At 42.3% G+C, this 22,069-nt stretch overlaps 1 protein-coding gene across 2 annotated transcripts in view; it reads right to left on the bottom strand.

Moving 5' to 3' along the window:
* The window catches only part of GLIS3 (GLIS family zinc finger 3), a 773,572-nt gene that overhangs the window by 496,922 nt on the left and 254,581 nt on the right, over positions 1–22,069 (bottom strand). The window contains exons 1-2 of one of the 2 annotated variants that reach the window (XM_085632943.1): positions 16,292–16,465; positions 7,914–8,121 (exon numbers count right to left, since the gene is read on the bottom strand). In XM_085632943.1, coding sequence (XP_085489069.1) covers positions 7,914–8,044 — 131 coding nt within the window. In that variant the 5' untranslated portion in view covers positions 8,045–8,121; positions 16,292–16,465. Of the gene's footprint in view, positions 1–7,913; positions 8,122–16,291; positions 16,466–22,069 lie in introns of those variants that run through there. The other variant, XM_085632942.1, reaches the window with a different exon arrangement.

Genomic DNA, 22,069 nt, shown 5'->3' with positions numbered 1-22,069 from the left:
GTAATTAAACTTGTTAGTCATGTTACTGGTGGTATCACCTTAGTATCACAACATAAACCCCCTATGCCTCAAAGCCCCAGGGTACCACTTTTGTTTTTTTATTTTGGAGCAATGCTGCAAATCAATGTCATGCAGTGTTGGACTGAAAGATAAACCATTGTCTAAAGATTTTCTTAGGGTTCCACAATGCCACACAAATGCCCTTAAAGAGTTTAGAATTTGGCACTAGGCCTTTACTTGACAATCTCATACGCATACGTTATGTTATGTTATCCGGATTTGTAAAGCGCACAGCTTTAGCAAGACGCAAATTTTAACATGTACGTTTCTAGGGTCTGATTCACAAAAGCATTTTTGAGTACGGGAAGTAGTACTACAGGAGTAAGTACGCTTCTCAGGTCTTTGTGAATTGGCCCGGAGACATCCAGCGCCCTATTAGTAAAAGTGCAAACAGGACCCAGTCCTTTCTTTTTGTACTTTTTTTTGTTTTATTAACTGTACCAATATGACCTGAGAATTCCCTTTTTATTTACATTTTTAATGTTTAGGGGCTGTTTTTCAAAGTGATATAGCAGTACATAATAGAGTTCAACATGAGTACTCTTTTGTGTACTCATTCTTAAGAGGGAGTGGCTTCATGGCAGACAATCTTGTCAAAATGTTATCTTCGAATGTAAATGATATGCCAGGTCCAGAGGATGCTCTGTTTGCACTGGTGGTGACTAATGTTTTTATCGAGAAAGTGACATAAAATGTCCTAAATCAACTTATGACACTTTTGGCACAGGGCCTATCTTTTACTCAAAGATAAACACAGCTTCATCCCACTTCCTCATAAAGATATATTTGTCACCAAACTCATAAAGGAAGACGTTTGTGCCAAAAAAAGAACAGCAGAGTTGTACAAGCCTTCAAGAAATGAAATATGGAAAGGAATACATGCATTCTGCGGAATTGTTTGACACTTCAGTGCAAACAATACCCAGGGCTGCTCCAGTGTGCAGTGTGATGTTTGCCCTTGACGCATGAATTCGGAGCGCTGGCTGACTGTCCTGGCTGTGTGTGATACAAAGATGCACCACAAACTGCCAGCAAACTAAAGTCACTCTTGCAACATCTCGATGGGACTGCAGCATGACCAGCTCAGCCTTTCTAAGCTTGATTAGGAAGATAACATTTAAATATCGAATAGTGACATGTGTTGTTTGCAGTGCCTAAAAACAGCAAATGTGTGTAAGTTACAATTATATGAAGTCGACGTTATTGCTATCAAGGTCACGTACTAGGCAAAGACTTCCTAAACCATATAAGGGGCGTATGCCTTAACTTCACATTATGAAAGAAGTAGTCTAGCCAGTGCTTAATTTGTAAAACAATAAGTGCCTTGGCCCTCGTCAGGAGACCACTGCAGTTTGCACCAACTATTGCCACTGCCAGCACTGCCAGTGATAGTACCTACACAACTACCGATCGCTCCTTGCTACCAGTGTGACAATTCAGACTGTTTGGGGCCCTCAAAGGTATAAGAATGGCTTAGGCGGCTGGTATTTGTTGCATTTAATAGATAATGAATTAATAAATAACTGTTGTCCTGTTCATCACTTAATTACCCAAACAGTGCCACCATGTGGCCATCATGTGGCAGCTGACATATATGCTGGTGCTGACAATTAAGAGCTGGTGCTGAGCACCAGAAACCACAGGCACAAATTAAGCACTGATTCTAGCCAAGTTTACAGCTTGAAGACCTTCTCTAGCAACGCTCAATGCTTCCCTTAGTTTCTGAAATCATTGGCTGATGGAATCTTCTGCAACCTCCCCTAAGGCACGTAAATGTGCCATGCTGTTAAAGAGGCTCGAATATAATAATACCAGCTAAACCAGGTCACCTTTTCAAGTTTTAAAAAGATCACAAAGACTGGGTCAGATTGACAACTGAGGCTCCCTAAACTCGCTGTTTTTTTGTCAGACGTTAGCCAAGACCTTTTTATTTTAAATAAAAATATGTAAACTATCCATACTTATTGGGGCTTTCAGTCAGCCTTCTTTATCGATCAATCTGTTGTGGTGTCATTCACATTTTGCTTCCTCCCACCACTGCACTTAGCGAGGGACACAGGATCAGCACACTTCAGCCATTGGCTTAACTGACAGTGAGTGATGGCATACTGCTCTTGTACATTGTGCACATCTGCACAATAGGTAGCCTCTTTCAGTACCATTGACTATTGAATCAATAAAAGCTTTTACAGTTAAATTATACATTTTGACTTGCATACAATGCTTAGTTTACTTAGGCAAGAGGCTGGCAGCTCCCCCAGCACACCTATGGGTGACGAGCCTTCATATAAACACAATTCACAAACCAAATGGGCATTGGTAAAGCCAAGAGATTGGCAGCCAATGCCAGACCTATTGGATTTGCCACTGCTTGTTTATATGAACACAGGCCACAAGGCCAGAAATAAGGCTTAGACTACTTCTAACATCCGAGAAAACCTGAGGCGTGGCCAGTTAATAATATTCAGACATGGAATATATTTTCTTATCCTAGTTGCCCAGGTGGGTGCTGTCTCTATTCACCCCCACGTAAGACCAAGAACAATGCATATGAGGTCAAGAATGATGCTCGCTGGTCAGCCCACCACAGATTATAAGGAGCAGCCGATGTGCCAAGGGCAGGGCCATATCCATCATGACATCACACTTTTAACATTCTAACTGGAGGGCGAAATACCCAACTGAGAAATCAAGTGTCGTGTTTGGATGACACGAATAATGAAACAAGTTAATTCTGTGAAATGGCACGAAAAGACCGTTTTTAAAAGCTGTAATAGAGTGAAATTGGAGAGCAAGGATCATGAAAACAAGCTTTCAATGAGCAAGATTTCAAGAAATAAAAAGTGAAACGAATAAGCAGAAAATTAATCTGAATTAATAGCGGTAACATACACAAAAGATAAATATGAAGGAATACAGGCGGAAATGTCAAAAAGAAAAAAAACAGGTGCTCCAGTTATAATGAGGAATGCAACCCCAATATACACACCAAAAAGAGTTTTAAAACGAACAGGACACATTCTTTTAGCACACACATATTTATCATACGCACGAATTTTGAGAAGTCAATGTCATGTCAACAATTGAAAAAACCCATTTATTTTTGTCACACATCTCAGCAACGTGTCAGCGATGAGAGACCGAACTGCGCTCTGCCCGGTCTTGTGGAAGCGCATGCCACTGAATCAATCTCCTGCAGCCTCCGTGACGCATTTGTCTTGCAGGCAGGCCCAGGATGTGACAGAATCTGGAGCTGCCTGGCTGAGAGTGACACATGTCTGATCACACTTAATGCTGCATGCGGCTGTCGGGAGGTATGAGGAGGACCTGGAGGCACACACCTCATTGCCGAAGTCACGGACACTCTGTCTTCACAAGAGTCCTGGGCACCATGTTGGAACACGTTTATGCTACTTCACAATTCTGCTTGTCAGTGACCTGACATTTCTGCAAAGTTGTTACTTTCTGTAGAGCAGATTTTAAGGGTTAGGGAAAACCCTTCAATATCTGGAGGAAACAGGGAGCCGCAACTACAAGATGAATTCCCGCCTCTGATTATCTGTATGTCCGATGAAAGTGAGCTAATGGCTTATCCTGCCATTAGCATTTCCGCCAATAATTTCAAAGTATTTTATTAAATTTTATAAGCAAAGACATTAGCATTTCTGTTACAAGGTTAGCCAATCGCGGTTTGTACAACAGCGTCTTGAGATACTTTGGCACATGTATTTAGCTAACCTGCCATGACGTAATTTGTTGAGAACAAGACAAAGGGTGAAAGAAAAAGGCAGGAGAGAAAGGGGTGAAGGGAGAGCAAGAAGACAGGCCTTTTGACATAATTGGAGGATTTTCAGTGGCTACCAAACTACAAATTCGGCCCTAAGTATTTCAGTGCAAACACCTTAATACAAAAAAAGGGATGTAGCTTAAGGGGGACGTGTTTGAGGTGTTACACCCCCCTCCCCCAATAAATGTATTTTCTGGTACATAGTTGGGTACAGGTGCTTTCAGTTGGGAATGGTGAGGAGTCTGTCGGATTTCACAAGGAATTTTTACATACATACAGACAAAAAAAGCATACCATTTTTACATCTATACAGACAAAAACGTATACACACTTTCTTCCTCTGTCTGTTTTGAAAGTTTTCAAAAGTGTTGGTTATTTGACCAAATATTGTGTTTTGTCCCACCTACTACCCTCACTCATCAGTATTCTTCTCGCTTTCCACTGTCTCTAAAGCCCCTCTCATGCACCCTGCTTGTCTATAATGTACTTTAACATTCCAGCCAGAGTGATTGTTGGAAAATCAGAAGCTCACCACCCCCCCTCTCCCAATCTTAGTGGCCAAGCTACGCCCCTGAATAAAACATGTGGTCTTTACCAGGCTCATTAAAATTTCACCTTCTAATATTGAAAATTAAGACGCCTCTTTCTGATCACTTCTAATGGTGCTTGATTATCGCCATCCCGCAAAAACCGATTGATGTCGCACTAAAAACACTTAGATGAGTTTTGAGTAGAAGACTATACGGAACTGTAGATGGGCAGCTCAGAGTAGGGTTCTGAGGCTTGCTTTCATTGTCTTGGTTGTCACTCAGAACCCCTTAGTGGAGAACACCCCACTTATCAAACGCCACCCAACCACAATGACATTTTATATATGAGTCTCATACATGGCCATTATCAACAACACATATCTTTTATGTTCAAGTTAAAAAGGATAGCACATTTATTGTAAATTAATTAAGATATGCTTATTTTCAATGTACATTGCAACAGTTTTCGCTAAGTATTTGCTATTTTGCGATAACATTTTCACATTGTTTTTATTTTGTGTGTTGTTTTATTTTTTATTGTGTGGATCTGATGTTTCTGTGTAGGCTTTATTCTTTATTTCAGATCATATGGCTGAAGGAGTCATTTTCTTTTGTTATTAGAGGTGTGAGTCTTCCTTTGGGAATATTTAAAGGTATTTCATTTAAGGTGTTGTGACGTTGCACAACTGAAAGCGTTGTTTTGGTTTCCACTGTAGTGACATTACAGCGGTCATTATTGAATAAGATCATGTAATTCGCTGCTCTCTGACGAAAATCATTTAAAAGGAAATGAGTGATATCTGCCTTTGTGCGGTCTGTCATTCGGGTAATATTGACACTAGCTTTCATTCACACCATGGCTACAGTCTATTTGCTGAGTGCAGAGGACCCACACATTATTTGTGAAGTTTCCTCTTGTGAAACACGTAGACACAGAGTGCAGGAAATCTCTCATACTTAGCAAAAAGGCTACTTGAAAGTGAAAGATGCAGAAGTCCCATGAAAGATGCTGAGGGCCTCTTCTCTCCATTGGTTCCATTGACAGTTAGACTTGGATGCACGTATTAAGCACTAGCATTAGTTGTGCAAGTGCACATTAAAGATCATTTAATAGCTCAACTCCACCAGCTCTCCTCCAGGAATGCACTCTCATTCTCTGGACATTTCATATCAATAATTAATTATTCTGACTCAGGCATCAAGTCATTAGTCCTGAAATACATGGAATAATGGAAAATTGAACATTTTTAAATGTACTAGAAATGAGAAAGAATTTGGGATTGAAAGCTAAAAATTAAGTTGGTACCTTTAGCTGGATTCATAGGAACAGAGCAAGTAGAGCAAACAGACTCTAGTATGAGCGATCGGTGGCCTCAATTGAAGTACCGGTATGGGTAAATCAAACAGCATACAACAGGAGCAAACAAAGACAAAGTGCTGTGCTTGAGTTTAGCATATTGCTTCATCTTTTAGAAATAAACCCCCATTTTGAAAAGCTCCAACGTTCACATTAAAATGTAATATTGAATGTTTGTATATTCTTTTGTTTGTGAATTAAAAAATACATTTAATAATTTTGTGTATTTGACTGATGTATACTTGTTTCTGTATTTCTGTATAGTCTTTTGAGATTCAAATCATAGATATTGAAAAGATACTGGTCCCTCACTTCCAGCAGTGATTTACTGTGGTCCACAGAAGTCAAAATAGTAGGAACTGCTGCTCCAGAGGAACCTGAAATAGCTGTGGCAACCTCGAGTTATTCTGTGGTGATCTAAATCACCCTTCAAGTCGTACTGATGTAGGTATTTGCTTTGACTATCCTGTTCCTCCGCAGGAGTCATAGAATCATCGGATGTAGAAGAAGAGAAGTGAGATTCACACTCCGACACAGCGCTGACAAAACAGTGTTCTTGACCGTACCACTGATTTAAGGCTCTAGTCACTGGTATTGGGAAGCGGCATTCTGCACTGCAAGGTTTTGATGTGTAGGAGTCATCAGGATGACTCCTTACTTATGCATTAATTATTCATTTTGCAGTTCTATGTAGCTCTGTAGGAATCTGAGAAGGAGAGCGTGAGACCCCTCGTTTATTGTCACAAGATGAACCACTCCCTTGTCTTTGCTCTGGGAAAACATTACATCTTAACTGGTTGCATCACTGTCTTGGAAGCAGAGCATTGGCTGCCTTCACTCCTTATACATGATGTATTTTGCTTGTCTATTGGGTGGCCAGGGAAAAACTCCTCCCAATAGACAAAACATGGCTACTGCCAGACGTGGAGGGGGCATGAAGGGCTTGCAGACAAGCAGAGTCCATCTTCCACCTGGTATGGAATGCGGTCAGCCCTTGCATCAGTCACCTCATGTATGTGAGTGAATGAACCCAATATCTACCTCAAATTAGAGGAGGTTTGAGGTGCCATTTAAAAATGGCAAACTGACTGAAAGACACCTAGCAGTCTGTGAAGCTCAATTGGCTCTCACTTTAATGATTACAAAAACGAGATTCTGCTGTTGGGCCGTGTTATTCCTTCACTCCTTCATTCACCAGCTTGCACTGTACTCCGTTCCATGTCAGAACAGAAGATGCACACTCTGGGGGAGGTGTTTAGCAGTGAACTCTCCTCTACTCCCAAGAGTTACACAATCAACAAAAATTGTTCCCACCGTTTCCACCATCTACGTTGTAACATGGTAACATGGCACCAGGCCTTAAACCTTATACTAGCTCCCAATGAACGATAGATCAATTGTTAAGGTTATGTGCTGGTTCACAAGGGACTGCATGGGTAGACACTATCTGGACACCCCTACAGGAACGTTTGTTGTAGCAGCCATCCAGAATCAAGGCATTGTGACGGAAAATGTAATTTCTACATGACCAACCAGACACAATTTAGTACCATAATGCCTCATGTATAGGGTTCGTGGCCAGGGACCGATTTCCATGTCCACCTAAGACTGAAGGAAGACTTTCTCTAATTTCAGAGTGGCTTGAACACTCCGCTTTTGCACTGAGCCCATGCCTTAAGGCACACCTATGCATTTGACTCTTCCGCATCTGGCACCGTTATTGACTCAGTCAGTGAACTACCATTAGATATTGGCTGCCTTTATGGTGGCTGGCACATTCATTCATGCTGAGCCTTGACTGATCTTGGCTACCCTAGTCATGGGCAAGATACCCCACCCCTGAGGGGACTGTGTAGTCTAAGCCTTCGCCCCATAGATGGCCACTGACCCTGTAACAGGACTTTCAGGATCGAAGAAGCGTGATCATTTTTGTATTACCACATGTGGCTGGATGAATTTAAATCTCTTCATAACACCCCAGTTCACGATCTAAAGTAGGGCTTAGAAGAGGAGCGAGTTATTGGTCGATATGAGAATACCCGAGTCAGAACAGAGTAAAAATGAATAGTATAACTAGACCACCCATCCCAAAACCAAACAGACAATTATTGTTCATACGCTTTGAAGTCAGAATACCAATACCATGCATTATATCGATATTACAGATGAAAAGGCAGACCTGGTATCTGATGGAGGTGCATTTAGATGTGACGCGTGTACTGGTTTCTGCACGCCAGGACTGATTTGGTTGCTCCCTGTTGAGGCCTGGTTGGCATTGGGGGAGATAGGTCCAAGTCGCTGCACCATCATAGGGCTGCTGGTGACAACAAGATTGTTACCGCTGCTTCTTCCAAGGGACGTACACTGAGGCCCATATACAAGACCACCTGGAACCAAAGAACATTGATTATCTTTCCTTTTTTTTATTTAAATTCTTTTTATTAAGCATTTTTATATTTATGTACAAGACATGGTGCACTAATCCAAAATCCAAAAAAGAGGAGACAAAAGAAAAAAAAAAAACACAGAGCAACACAAAGCAACAAATTTAGCATGACAACAGTGGTAGCAGTAAGATATTTCATCCGTGTTAAAAGCGAGAAGGGCCCTAAAATTTTTAACATAGAGACAAGAATACATAGCACCATAAGAGGGAGGTCAACCAGAAAGAAATTATAAGAGACATTAATTACCATGACCCTTATCCTCCCTCCTTCCATTGGGTGATGGGATCCCAGATTGCCCTGCCCATTTTCCTCCCGTTTTTACCTTTCCTGGCGTATATCTCTTTCTCCAAATGATACATCGATAGCAATTTCGCAAGCCACTGGTGAAACGTGGGCGGGAGAGGATCTAACCATACAGAGGCTAGGCACAATCTTAAGACTGCTACCGCTACGAACAAAAATTCCCCCCCTAACTGCAACTCTCCTTCCTCCTCATTTATACCTAGTAAAATTATTGCAGGGGTTAATGAGAAAGAATTTAATCCTAATACCGTCTTTATAAAATTTCCAACCTCCTTCTTCAAAGAATATAAATGGGGGCATGTGGCAAATACATGTTCTAAATCTGCCAAATTACTTCCACATCTATAACAGTTTGTCCCTACAGTTCTTCCCCGTTGAGCTAATTTAGCTGGGGTGTAGTACAGATGAAACAGCGTTTTATAGTGCTGTGCCTGCAATGATGCGGAACGCAGAAGTCTATGGCCCTTTCCCAAGGATAACTCGAAACAATCCTGGCTAACTCCAAGGCCATCCTTCCACTTATCACCCCATTTCCCCTTGATTATCTTTCCATTCAATTTTCGATTTTGCAAGAGCACACATTTTGCCAAAATTCACATCAATAGCAACAACATTTATGTTTTTGCTGTTATGAGTGGTCTCATCAAGGAGTTAGGCAACTAAAACGTCAATTGGATGCCAAGCGGGAGGATCTGTGCAGCAAGAATTTAGCCAAAAGATACATTACAGGAAGAGCACATACCAAGAACTGTACGTTCTAGTCATAATCTGCCCTCGGGCAAAAAAAGACATTCACATACAAAGAATTGCTACCATAATCGGATTCAATTTTTTTTTATTCGATCATTGGGATAGACAAAAATTAAAATAAAGTCATTAACAGGTACTTAATTTAAAGATTCCTGAGGGAGAAAGCGAAGAAAGGACTGAGGGTAAGGAAGAAGATATGGGAAAAATGGAATGAGGAAAAGAAGCTGAATATGTCATTTGCAAAGTGGAATATGACTGTTGCCCACATAGAACACTAGGGACAGTCCAAGCCCCACTTCCACTCCTGCATCTTTGTCTCCATGACCTCTCTGAAGGCCGTGCACAATAATTCTCACCACAGGAGGTCAACAGAAGTTGTATCTGACCAACTGCACATAAGCAGCAGCCACCACAATGTTTTCGGCTAAGAGGGTTAAGGATGCCCATAGCCTTAAGCTCCCGGTCTACTAAGGAGCACCATGTTCACTTGCTCCAGCCAGTCCTGGAGCTGCTCTCATGCTGTTGAGGAACATAAACTGAAAGGAAGCAGTGTTTGGATTAGCTCAGAGCAGTAAGAGGAGATGCAAGTAGGTGTCTCTAGACTCAGCATTTAGGAAGCAGCTCGAGGGTGGGAGGTTGACAGACAATGACCAATCACTCTACTGGCTGTTGTGAAGCTTTACAGTGATTGGTCATTTCCATTAATCGCTTGCTTTCTACCCTTCGTAGCCAGTACCAGAAACGGCACTGCGCACAAGGGGGTAAAAGAGACGAGTAGTGTGCTTCCTGCTGCTGCCTCCCTCATCTGAGGGAGCGCGTGCATGTGGGCTGGAAGCGGAGGTCTCCTCTTCAGGAGCTCTGTTTTAATCCGTCTCACGGCCGTCACCAGACCCAGCAAGGTACCAGGTCTGTGGGGGATCACCCACGAAAGAAAGCAAAGTTTATACATCAAAAAATATAGCCGGTCTGCCAAGACTTTGAGCAGGCCAGTTTTGTTTTATTATATCTCAGATTTTGAGTATGCCATCATGTAAAGTGTAGGATTTAACCGCTCGTCTCTGTAGGATTGAAAGCGGGGCACCTCCCCCATTGCTTACAGTATTGGTTCTAGCTTCCACTTTCCCACGTATTAATTTTAAATTTGCCTCAAGCAGCTTTGAATGTTAATCTATTGACGTGTACACTTATTTCCCAAAATGAATCATGAAGTCTGCAAGTTCTGGGCAATTAAACTCTGAAAAAGAAGGCAGGATTTATTTTTCGGCGTTCCATTGCCCACTATGACCAACTCTTAAGATTTAAATTAGGATATAAGTATGTGCGCATTAGCAGATTAACGTCCAAGTCTGGTTGATGCAAATATAAAGAAACACGGAAAGTGTAAACTAGAAACCAACACTGTAAGCGACGCTTTCGAATGTAATGCTTCTTGTCAGCAAAACGCAGGCCCCGAGTCTTGTGCTTGCGTTTCATATGTTTAGTTGACATTGAACGTGAACCCTTTCTGTACAAAATACGATGCGCAGACACAATGCAAAGTTTTTCCCACTTTGTATACATGCTGCACAGTACAGCACGCGTGCAAAGTCAGAAAAGGAAGGAGAAATGAAAGCATTTCTCCTTCCCTGCGCCTACTTGAAAAGGCGCAGTTTTCTCACACTAAACCCAATCTACTTGATTTAGAAAATTGGGTTTAGCATGAGAAACCTTGGGTGGTTGCATGGGAATGCCCATGCTCCACCCTTGGTCCGCCCCAATGACGCAAAGTAATGCAAAGCAGTGCTATGCGCTTCTTTGCATTACTTTTCTGGTTTTTCCAGTGCTAACCAAGTTTAGCACTAGAAAGTAAATGGGTAAAAAGAAATTTTGCGTCACTTATGGGATACAAACACGGCGCAAAATCTTAGTAAATTTACCCAAAGTCTCATACAGAGAACATGAGAAGAAGTAATCAAACAAGAAGCACTTCCTGAAAAATAAGCATTGACAAAGCCAATAGATCTGGGTTTCATGTACTAACACATGCAGTGTTCGCATATTGTAACGAGCTACAAAGGAGGAATCCAGCAGGAGCGAAGAGAGAGGGCTGTAGTTGCAAAGTAGTTCCTCCTCCAGTTCAGTGCAAGGACTCGAGTGGAGGTGGAAGGATACACTCAAACAACCAATATCATTAAGTGACAGATGTATACTTCACTGTTCTGATCCAAGACATGATGGCAACTTCTCAAGCCAAAGGCTGAAAGACGCTGGTCCCCAAAACCAGGGGTTGAAAGGGGTAGACTCAAAGCTCACTCTGTGTTTATTGTTAACAATAGGTCATTTTGACAACAGAGGTGTCAAAACCCAGACCGTAAACACATGTCACTATGTAAATTGATTTTCATTGGTGGACAAAACAATGAACACATTGCTTACGCAGACTAAAAGAAAACATAGCTGCTGGAACCATCATGTTTTGTATGTGTAAACATTTGTTTGGGACTGAGTTCAAGAGCACCAGCAGCCTCTGAGAAAAATGGGACATGATTCAAGATGTGTCATGCGAGAACACCAGGACTGAATGAAAAATATCTGTATATATCGCCATGTAGAGATGCGGTCCTTACACTTTCTTTGGGAATTTGTCAAGAACATTAACATTTGGGAAAGGACAAATAATGTTTTTTTTTGGTTTGTGACATACAACGAAAGGCTGAAGTTTTGAATGTATAAATTCTATAACAAGAGGACAAACTCTAGAGGAGGGCGGCACAGGAGTCTATTGAACTGTGTATCGATTAAAACCCTTGCTCATTTAAACCTTGTGACAGATGCATTGATGATTTTCCCTTCAGCGTGCAGAAGCGAGATCTGAGAGATTTTGTACCAAAAACCTCAATGTCGAAATTCGACAGCAGTCCAATGCCTATTGGGAAGTGCAATCGCAGGCACGCCTGTGCCTACAGATCCATATAAAACTGATTACGAGGAATTGCAAATTATCTCCATACCCTATCTAACTGACTTCTACCATCACACTTTATTAGCTTCAGACCCACCATTCTCAAAGTCAACAACAAATTTGAAGAACTGGCACATTATGTTTTGATCTATGGAAAGTGGTGCTCAATAATATTGACACTCCACACCAAGCAGATGGTCAGTATAGATTACAAATGGCCTGTGATCCAACACGCGCCATGTGTTTCATAGGTCCAACAAATGGCGCTAGCCCCGTAGACTGCTATGGATTATATACAACTTGTGGTGCACAATTCTCAAATCTTTGGATCGACTGATGAAATGTTTACATACGTGTTATGGTGGCACAGACAATGGTGCATATTTGTCCCATAATACCAGGACCTGCCTGCTTTTACAATCCTGTTAGCCCATTTGGTCACACCTGCATCGGTCACTTTAAGTATGGAAGAATACTTTTACTTGAAAAATATTCAAGCATGTGTGTTCATAAAGACTAAAATATAGAAAAAGGATACTGTTCACATGGTAAGGTTATCATATATGTAAGGAAATAGGAAAACGGTGAGGGAGAGGGAAGGGTTGCATAAAACATGCAGTAATGCCAGTTTTATTATGACAATAACATGACATCAGAATCAAAGGGACTCATTTTCGGGTTCCGACTTAGATTTACATTGTTGACCTTAAAGAAATGCCACCGATATTCTCAATTCTATGGAGCACACTGGAGAAAACAGTTTGATGCGGTATCTCAAGGAAAATTATAAAGACAGTTCTGACTGGTGTCCAGCCATACAGCAACAATTTAAGGGTTTCTGCCCATAAATTTCTAGCAAAAAAATGTGATCGAAAGCTTCAACAATACCATATTGTGATCGCATCGTTCCGATTTTATTATTGCTGGTGGCCTGAAATGACGTGAACACTGGATTACAACACGTGACCGTGACCAAACTGTTCAAATTAATGACAGAATCATACTTAAGATGAACTATCCGTTGCACATCAATCAGAAAACAAGAAACAAAATTTAAGTAACTTATTTAGGGGGGGGGGGGGGGGAATGTTACCAGTTCTGCATAAAATTATCTCGTCATAAAAATACATACAAAACGACACGGAAATATTTGTGTAGCAGCTAAAAAAAATGGGGAACAACAGTGCCACAGTAAAGAGACAAGCCGACGGCAGCAATGCAAAAGTGTAATGTTATTTTGAAACTGAACGTAAAAGATATTTATGGCAAAAAATGTACCACGTATACCAGTTTAGAAATAATGGAAACCACCAACATCAAGGAATTCCTACACAGGAAATGTTCACTTGACAAAAAAATATTGAAACAGATGGGCAGATTAACACTTTCTTGCACCTAATACTGAAAAAAATACCGTGATGGAGACAGATTTTTACCTACTTTTCCAGGTAACAAGATGGACAACACTGCTGCTTTTGTGTGCACCTAAGTAGGGCATATCATGTCATGCGATAGTGAAAGGAAAGTAGAGAGATTTGAATAGCTGACCACAGATGAACTAATTTGCAGAGGCGGAGAGTATATATAAATTATTACATGAGTAGTTTAGAACTGTAGATACTCGTAGTTTACGAGTTTTTTGCACATTTATATGTAATCCTACTCTATGCATGAGTAAACAATGGACAAATATGCTGGGCATACATACTACTGACATATGCTACTTTCCGTACCCTATATGAGTATACCCTGCATACCCGGTCAATTTACAGAGGCAATTTCAAGTACATAGATTCCTACTCTTGTAGTAATATTTTACATACTCTTACATGCCATTATGAATTGGCCCGCTACATCTAAAATTAGATTACAATGGGAGTATTCAGGAAATATACACGTACAAATAGAAAGGAACCTTGGGCAAAGTTTGTTTAATCTGGATCCCTGCAATCTGATGGCCTGGCTAAAATGAATGGGAAAGCAGATTGGCAGGAATTGTGCTTCTCCCCTGCCATACAGAGCTGCTCTAAAAGCAACTACTCAACAGCCATACATCGCTAATTCCCTGCTATTAGAAGTCCTGCCTGGGACTCCTAGGGCTATATTATACATAGTGCCACTGCAGCGCAATATGCAGCTGCACCAGCTTTTTGGGCACTCTGGTATTAGAGCAGGGGGCCACAAATGCTTGTGCGGCCCCTTCTATAATATTGATAGCACTGGTGCAAATGTAGAACCAGCGCTATCTTCAAAGGGCCTTCCCTCATTTATGGCTGTACTACCCCATGCAAATGAGGAAATCACTTTGCCTCTGTGCTGGTGCCGTATTATGGATGCAAAGCAAAACCAAAGGGGATGATGGACGGAGTGTTGAACATTGCAAGCACACATCCCCAGTCAACATATCTGGGTTTAATCCAGCATCATTCTTTAGCTCACTCCGCCACCCCAGTTCAGACATGGCCATATGCAAATCAGTCTGACCCTCTGCCTCATGGGAACAGTCCAGCCCGAACTGCCAAGCCATGTCGTCCCTGGACCGGAAACAAGCATCTTGGGACCAGTATCTGTCTAATCAGCCATCATGAGCCAGGCTAGCTTGAATCCAGTGGCAAAGTGAGCAAGGAACCCACATCTGGGTATACCCTGCCAACTTAGGGCAAACAAAGGAAAACCAAAGGGGATGATGGCCAGAGTGTTGAACATTGTAAGCACTCACCCCCAGTCAATGGATCTGGGTTTAATCCATCATCATTCTTTAGCTCACTCTGCCACCCCAGTTCAGACATGGCCATATGCAAATCAGTCTGACCCTGTGTCTCATGGGAACAGTCCAGCCCGAGCTGCCAAGCCTTGTCTTCCCTGGACCAGAAACAAGCATGATGGGACCAGTTTCTGACTAATCACCCGTCATCAGCCAGGCTAGCTTGAATCCAGTGGCAAAGTGAGTAAGGGACCCACGTCTGGGCATCCCCTGCCAACTTAAGGCGAACAAAGCAAAACCAAAGGGGATGATGGACGGAGTGTTGAACATTGCAAGCACTCAACCCCAAGTCAACAGATCTGGGTTTAATCCATCATAATTTTTTAGCTCACTCCGCTACCCCAGTTCAGACATGGCTATATGCAAAACAGTCTGATCCTGTGCCTCATGGGAACAGTCCAGCCCGAACTGCCAAGCCATGTCTTCCCTGGATCGGAAACAAGCATCCTGGAACCGGTTTCTGGCTAATCAGCCGTCATCAGCCAGGCTAGCTTGAATCCAGTGGCAAAGTGAGCAAGGGACCCACGTCTGGGTATACCCTGCCAACTTAGGGCGAACAAAGCAAAACCAAAGGGGATGCCTGGATTCAAGCTAGCCTGGCTGATGACGGCTGATTAGCCAGAAACCGGTCCCAGAATGCTTGTTTCTGATCCAGGGAAGACATGGCTTGGCAATTCGGGCTGGACTGTTCCCATGAGGCACAGGGTCAGACTGATTTGCATATGGCCATGTCTGAACTGGGGTGGAGGAGTGAGCTAAAGAATGATGATTGATGAAACCCAGATCAGTTGACTGGGGGTGGGGGATGTAGATCACTTTTGATCAGTGAGCAACAACAAAGCAAATCGCACAGGTTAACACATTTATTTTAGGATAAGATGCAGTACCTTCTTAGTGGAGTGACCTTTAGTATGGAATGCACTAATTGCTAACACCTGTGCAGAACAAGGCCACCTAACAGGCTAGCATCTGATGAAAACCAAGTTGTTTTATCTATGCTCTGACTACCTGGATGTAACCGTCTGCCTAGAGACCATACATTAGAGTTTAGGTGCTGGGCCGGGGACTTGGAATCTGGGAGTACAAGGTTGCTGTCCCTAGAGTAAGATTTCCTTGTGTATTTGTCGCTCTCTAGTATTTGTTTTCTGTCTTTCAGTATCACAAAATGTCCTCTTTCTGAGGGAATGAAAGCTCTCACAAACCCCCTTCTATTGTTATATATGTGCTGATCCTAAATCACCCAGGTTCATCCATTAAATCTAGCTTCCTTCACTCTACCTTTTGCTCACTTGCTTCAGATGTGAGGGCTTGTTTTTTGCTGACAATACAGCTCTCAGGCTTTGATAACTCACCATCTGTGAAGCTTTCTTGAAGTTCATGTGCGAAGGTACCACAGGCTCCAGAAAGGGCGTTCCACCGTTGCACACCCTGCACTGGGAGAACCTAGTGCCCCGGGCATCTTCAAGGCTCTCTCGCACCCGTTGAGCCTTTGGCCAATTGATCCCTCTACCCGGCCGTAAAGCAGGAGCAGGTTCTGCCGGAGAGCCTCAGCAGAGAATCTCTCAAGGAGTGGCAGGAACAGGGACATATGTAATCTCCTGTTGTCAATCAAACTGTAGCCACTCCCATTGTGACCATGCAAGGGGCAACCCCTACGGTTTTCGGCAGAAAACTGTAAACATAGCAGCAAACAATCGGCGTTAATTGCACAGGCGGCTACACCACATCCACTGCTTCTGAGGCTCAGGTATAAGCATGACAGCTGCCTATTGGCCCTAAAGAATGCCGACTGTGCAGCTTTGTCTTATCCTAAGATTGCTTTTCTCAGAAAAAAAATGGAAAACTATGAATCCCAAGCATGATATACATAGACTTGCCTCGGATAAGATCCACAATGCTGACGGTAACATATCAATTTTGCGTAAAGGGCCTTTTGGAACATACTTTCTATGTACAAAAGTGGTGTTTCTGAAAAGTTTTACTGACACTCCAGAAACCAAGGCACCTCATTGATCGAGGGGTCAGGTAAAGCTCAGGCAGGGAAAGCCTGCCCAACCTGTCCTGCTAGTTTGCCTTGGCCCCGCTCGTGCATGGCAGCAGGCGGGTAACCTGTTTCTACCTAATGAGGAAAAAATGCATTATGCTGCATTATAGCAAAGACTCGAATGTAATGTTGTACGCCCTCTAAAGCACTGAAACCACTATCAAGTCAAGTAAAAATGCATCTATGCAGAGCCACTGGAATTAGGCAGCTGCGAAGGACCAACTTATGCAGCAGGGATGACAAATGTATGCCCCAAGAAAAAGCGGGTTAATGCTGCAATAGTACTTCTTCATTTTTTGTCATTTTTACACATGGTAACACCGTCTGAGAAAAGACTTCACAATATTAGCACCAGTTTAATGCCCAAATACAGCAATAAGCAACTGAAAGATGATCAGCCAACCTTTGCAATGCATCTTCCACTGCTCAGTTATGCGTGCCCATATTTTTATAACTTTTGATCTGTTTGAGCTAAAACCAAAATTATTTTTAGTAAAATCTGCAGATTATGCAGCAGATGATGAATTATTTAGCAAATGAGGCATATCCCTGATTATGTAGAAATAGCCTCAGCTGCAGAATTGCACAATTCTTATGGCCCTGCATGCACAGTATGAGTGAGTTCAATGTGTGCACTGTCTGTTTACGAATGTGTAGCCAATTGAACGCTGCTGACTAAGTAAGTGAGAACCTGACAAAGTACAGAGTACAGTAAATAGCCATGCACACATGCTCATTGGAAGGGTCTGTCTTCAACATAAGCAACCCCTGTACATGTGGGAGGATGGAAAGTACACAACAGCCTGACAATAAACCACCCTGAGTGACTGTGTGCTCTCCTGGCACGCCCGCCCAGAGGAAAGAATCACTTTACCTTGGAACCCAAGGCAAATAAACACAGATTTAACTGATATGCTGTAACTTGCCTTTTTTTGCAACTGGAAGAGAACACGTGTGCGGGTGCCAGGGAGTCAGAGAGCCCTTCTAACAGATGAGTGTCAAGTTGCTTTCTTTTTGTGTCAGATATTTGTTCGCTTGGTCAAATGAAAACTTGAAACCGTGTAATCAGTCTATTGTTCATACATGATTACGCATGAGCTCACTGATCCTTAGGTGCCAAAAAGTCAGATGTGCATGGTAAGCACGCAAAGTAAATACCACAAGGAAAGGTAAATTAAACCCAAATGATTTGTTTCTTCTGTGTGTACATAATTCCCAAGCAGTACAATGGGTCAGGGAGCTAGAAGTTTCCTGTAAGATATTAATGTCCCTGATTCTTTCAGCCTGACGGATGGAGCAAGAGTTGTCCCCACAATCCTGGTCCCCCAAACTACAGTTGCCTCCGTCCAAGCATCCTGCCTTGGAGCCTTTCCCGTGTCTACGGTAAGCACCCACCGTAAAAGCAAAGTGGTGGTAATGAGACCTGGGGTTCGGCTAAATAGTCTAAGAGAATTTAAAGTAGTTGACTGTACCAGCCAACTACACGTTGATTAGCAGAAACAGGGGAGGACTCCTTCCAACTTTGTTCCACAAAAACCCTTTGTGCCTTCACAAGCTTTCCCTTGCTCTGCAACCACAGTGCCTGGACCCCAGTCTTTTGTTAACTCCATCGACAGTGGCTGGTTGAGGTTAAACTAGAGGGTGGTGTTGTCTGGTTGCATAACACCTGAAATCCTGAAACACCTTCCATTAAGCCATCTTCATGAAGGCTAATGACCTGTATGTTTAGGCCTTAACGTGCCGCGAGATGGATAAAGTTACATTAACTGCATCTATGTGTCTTCATGATGACAGTACCCCTAGTAAGACATATACGTATATAATACCACACTTGTAAAGATTTAACAGAGCTTGTGTTCTCAGGGACATGCAACACTGGATGTTCAGGCTACTACAGATGTATACACATTTTATAAAGCTGTGCACACCCAGCTCAAACTAATTCCACCTGTGCCAAAGCAAGTAAATAACCCTCCTCGAACAGAGGTATCATCTTCCTTAATCGAGAAGCTAAGACAGCTATATGACATCATGTACTTTACCCATACTAACCCTCACATGATACCATTCATCCTCTCCTGAGGTTATAAATATGCACAGTAATCAGGGCCCTAGAATTATGTGGCAGGAGAGAGCTAAACAAAGTATGTTTCAGGGTTGACTCAATTATGCAGCAAAAAAGAGAAATTATGCAGCGTAATGCAGCACTTTTTGTGATAGTATTGCTTCGGTATTTTGTCATTTTTACACATATTCACAATTACTTGCACAGGTTCCATCTCATTAGTATGTGTTTACACCCACATGCAGCAATGAATGACAAAAAGGAGACCGGTCAAACTTGCGGAGGGCCTTCCACTTTGATGCATAATGTGTTACTTCGTTTTTTAGTAATCTTTGATTTTTTTCAGCATTTTTTGTTAAAATCTTTAGATTATGAAGCAGACAATGGATTATGTGTCAAATCCAGAACTATGCAAAAAATGCCTCTGCCACAAAATCGCATAATTCCACTGGCCCTGACAATAATGTTTTTGGGGGTCTTTTATGTGATCCCACCAGTGATCTCCGTGATAACTTCATTTGCGATGTTGTGCGCAGTCATAAGATGATCATTGGGACAAATATAAGTGCTTTTGGCCGTTTTGTATACCCTTAATTTTAAAGTTACTACCTCATCATCCAGTGCATACATCATCACACCTTTTTTCCACATTGTGTTCAACATCAGCAATAACCATTTATTTTTTAGTTTTGTAGATGGTAAACAGTATCGCCAAAAGACCTTCATTGGCAAAAGCAAAACTACTACTGGCTTTGCCAACGCTTGTTTATTTAACTGCATCCCATTTGTGATTATCATGTTTTTTCCTCGTTTGTGTACAAAGCTACCACTGTTTACTGCTTATATTCTCTTTGATAATGCACCTTGTTTGGACACGGTCCATACATAACGCTAGTAAATTCATGAATATTCATGAGTAGATGTCTTTCTTCTCTCACTTTCGATGTGGCTATGGGAGTCCAGGTTACCTAGGGACTGCCTGCCGGTCTATCTAGCTCTTCTCAAACACACAGACAAACTTGCTGGAACCCTACTGCTCTGCAGAGCTCAAAGCTCTCCCCTGCACCCGTCTAGACACATAAAGCAGGCTGCCTTGTGGCCGCCATCTCACATGCCTGTTCCGCCCAGCGAGTCTGCTGAGTGCCATGGAAACCTCCGGACACACAAGCTGTGCCAGAACTGCAGAGTACCTTCTTAAGGAAAAGAAACATTGAGGGGTCATGGCAACTCGGTTAATTTTTTACATTGTTGCAAGGACAAAATTCCCTCCAGCGAGGGCAGAGGTCCAAACAGGATCAAGACACGCTGTTCTTGCTTTTTTGTTCACTTTCTGGCGCAATGTTTTTCCATGCGTTTCTTGTGGCGACATCATTTTAAAATCCGTAAAGTCAGGGCTAAGGCAATGGCTCTCCAAATGTTCGAGTAAAGGACGGGAACCGAGGCTCATAGGCCCATGTAGGGGGGGGGGCAATTTCCCATTATCACTTTGTGCATAGCTGGCAAGTTTTCAGAATGGTAATGTGTGATATTTCCATGTTTCCAGTGTTCAAATGCGTGACATTCCCTGCCTTATGAGTGACACTCTGGGGGACACTACCTTGCAAAACAATTATGTCCACGTGATGAGATAAACCTCATAATTTAACCCATGTTGCTTTACAATATCTGCAATCTGTGTGAAATTCCTGAGCACCTGTTGGGAGACATGCAGCCTTCTTGCCCTATGTGGCAATAAGTAGGCTTCTGCCTTGTACCTCCATACTTGCTTGGCAGGGCACAAACTGAACTGTGACAAGCAAAGTAAAGCATCAGCGCTCATTGTTCAATTAAGACACTTTCCGCCAGTGGTGGCTTTTTCAACAACATCACATTGAATTCTGGGTTTTGTGGTGATGCAGGTCTTAAATACAAGATGAGACCTGACTCGTTTTTTAAAAATGTTATATCCAGTGCTGGGCAGAAAGTCCAACAAAAAGTGTTTAGGAAGCAGACAATTGCTGCCTGCTATTATTCGTTTGTTTGTTTTTTGAGGGCGGAGGGGTAAGGTCAAATATGCTTTTACTGTGGAGAAGTTTGGAGAAGGGGAGACTTTTGGTTTGTAACAAGCATATTTTATAGTTGGACTATGGGCTGGAAAGTGTGACATATTTTGAGACTTTTATAAATAGGACTTGTAGATTGCACACAAAAGGTATCTGGTAATCCAAATGCTGCTTGGTTCAGCTGTAAACCCTCCAAATATTTGCCACGGCACTACTGGAGATCTGCGATTTGCAGGCCTTTAGTATCAGGACAGATAATGATCAGAAATCCTATTAATGGTGACAGGCTGGGGCGACTGGCGAGGCTGGTGAAAGTCAGGGAGCTGATTTTTTACGCTCTTGTCTGATATTTATTCCGATGTAATGTTTGTAGCTGCTGGAGTACTGTGTTATGATGTTATGCCAATTTAAATTCTAGACCTTCTTGGCGCCTGTGAAAAACACATACTGTTTAATTCTATTCTATAATTTAGGCAGATCGAGTAGAGCAGTGGGCAGGGTTGGACTGAGCCAAAACATAGGGCAACTAAAAGTGGTTCCCATTAGTGAATCACATAGCTAAAAATTGGCCCATGTTTGCAAATAAGGCCAGTTTTTTAACTTTTAAAGTCATCAGTATGTGTATTTTGCAAGATATGGGAGATAGCAGGCATTTGTTTGCCTGTTGTAATATCAGAGAAATCAACTCCAAAAACTTGCCCACCTTCTATAAAACCGGCCACAATCTCCTAAAACCTGCCGACATACTGATCTGCAAAAGACACACAATTGATGGACGGAATGCAGAACAAATCAAAACATTCACCCCCAGTCAAGAGAGCTGGGTTAAATCCATCATTCTTTTACTCACCATGCCACCCCAGTTTAGACCTGGCCATATGCAAATCAGTCTTGACCCTGTGCCTCATGGGAACAGTTCAGCCCGAACTGCCAAGCTAGGTCCTCCCTGGACCAGAAACAAGCATCCTAGGACCAGTTT

The sequence above is a fragment of the Triturus cristatus genome, chromosome 2_1 (genome assembly GCF_964204655.1).
Source record: "Triturus cristatus chromosome 2_1, aTriCri1.1, whole genome shotgun sequence".
Taxonomy (NCBI): domain Eukaryota; kingdom Metazoa; phylum Chordata; class Amphibia; order Caudata; family Salamandridae; genus Triturus; species Triturus cristatus.
Note: the sequence above shows the minus strand (reverse complement) of the source record. Positions and strands in the feature narration are given on the sequence as shown.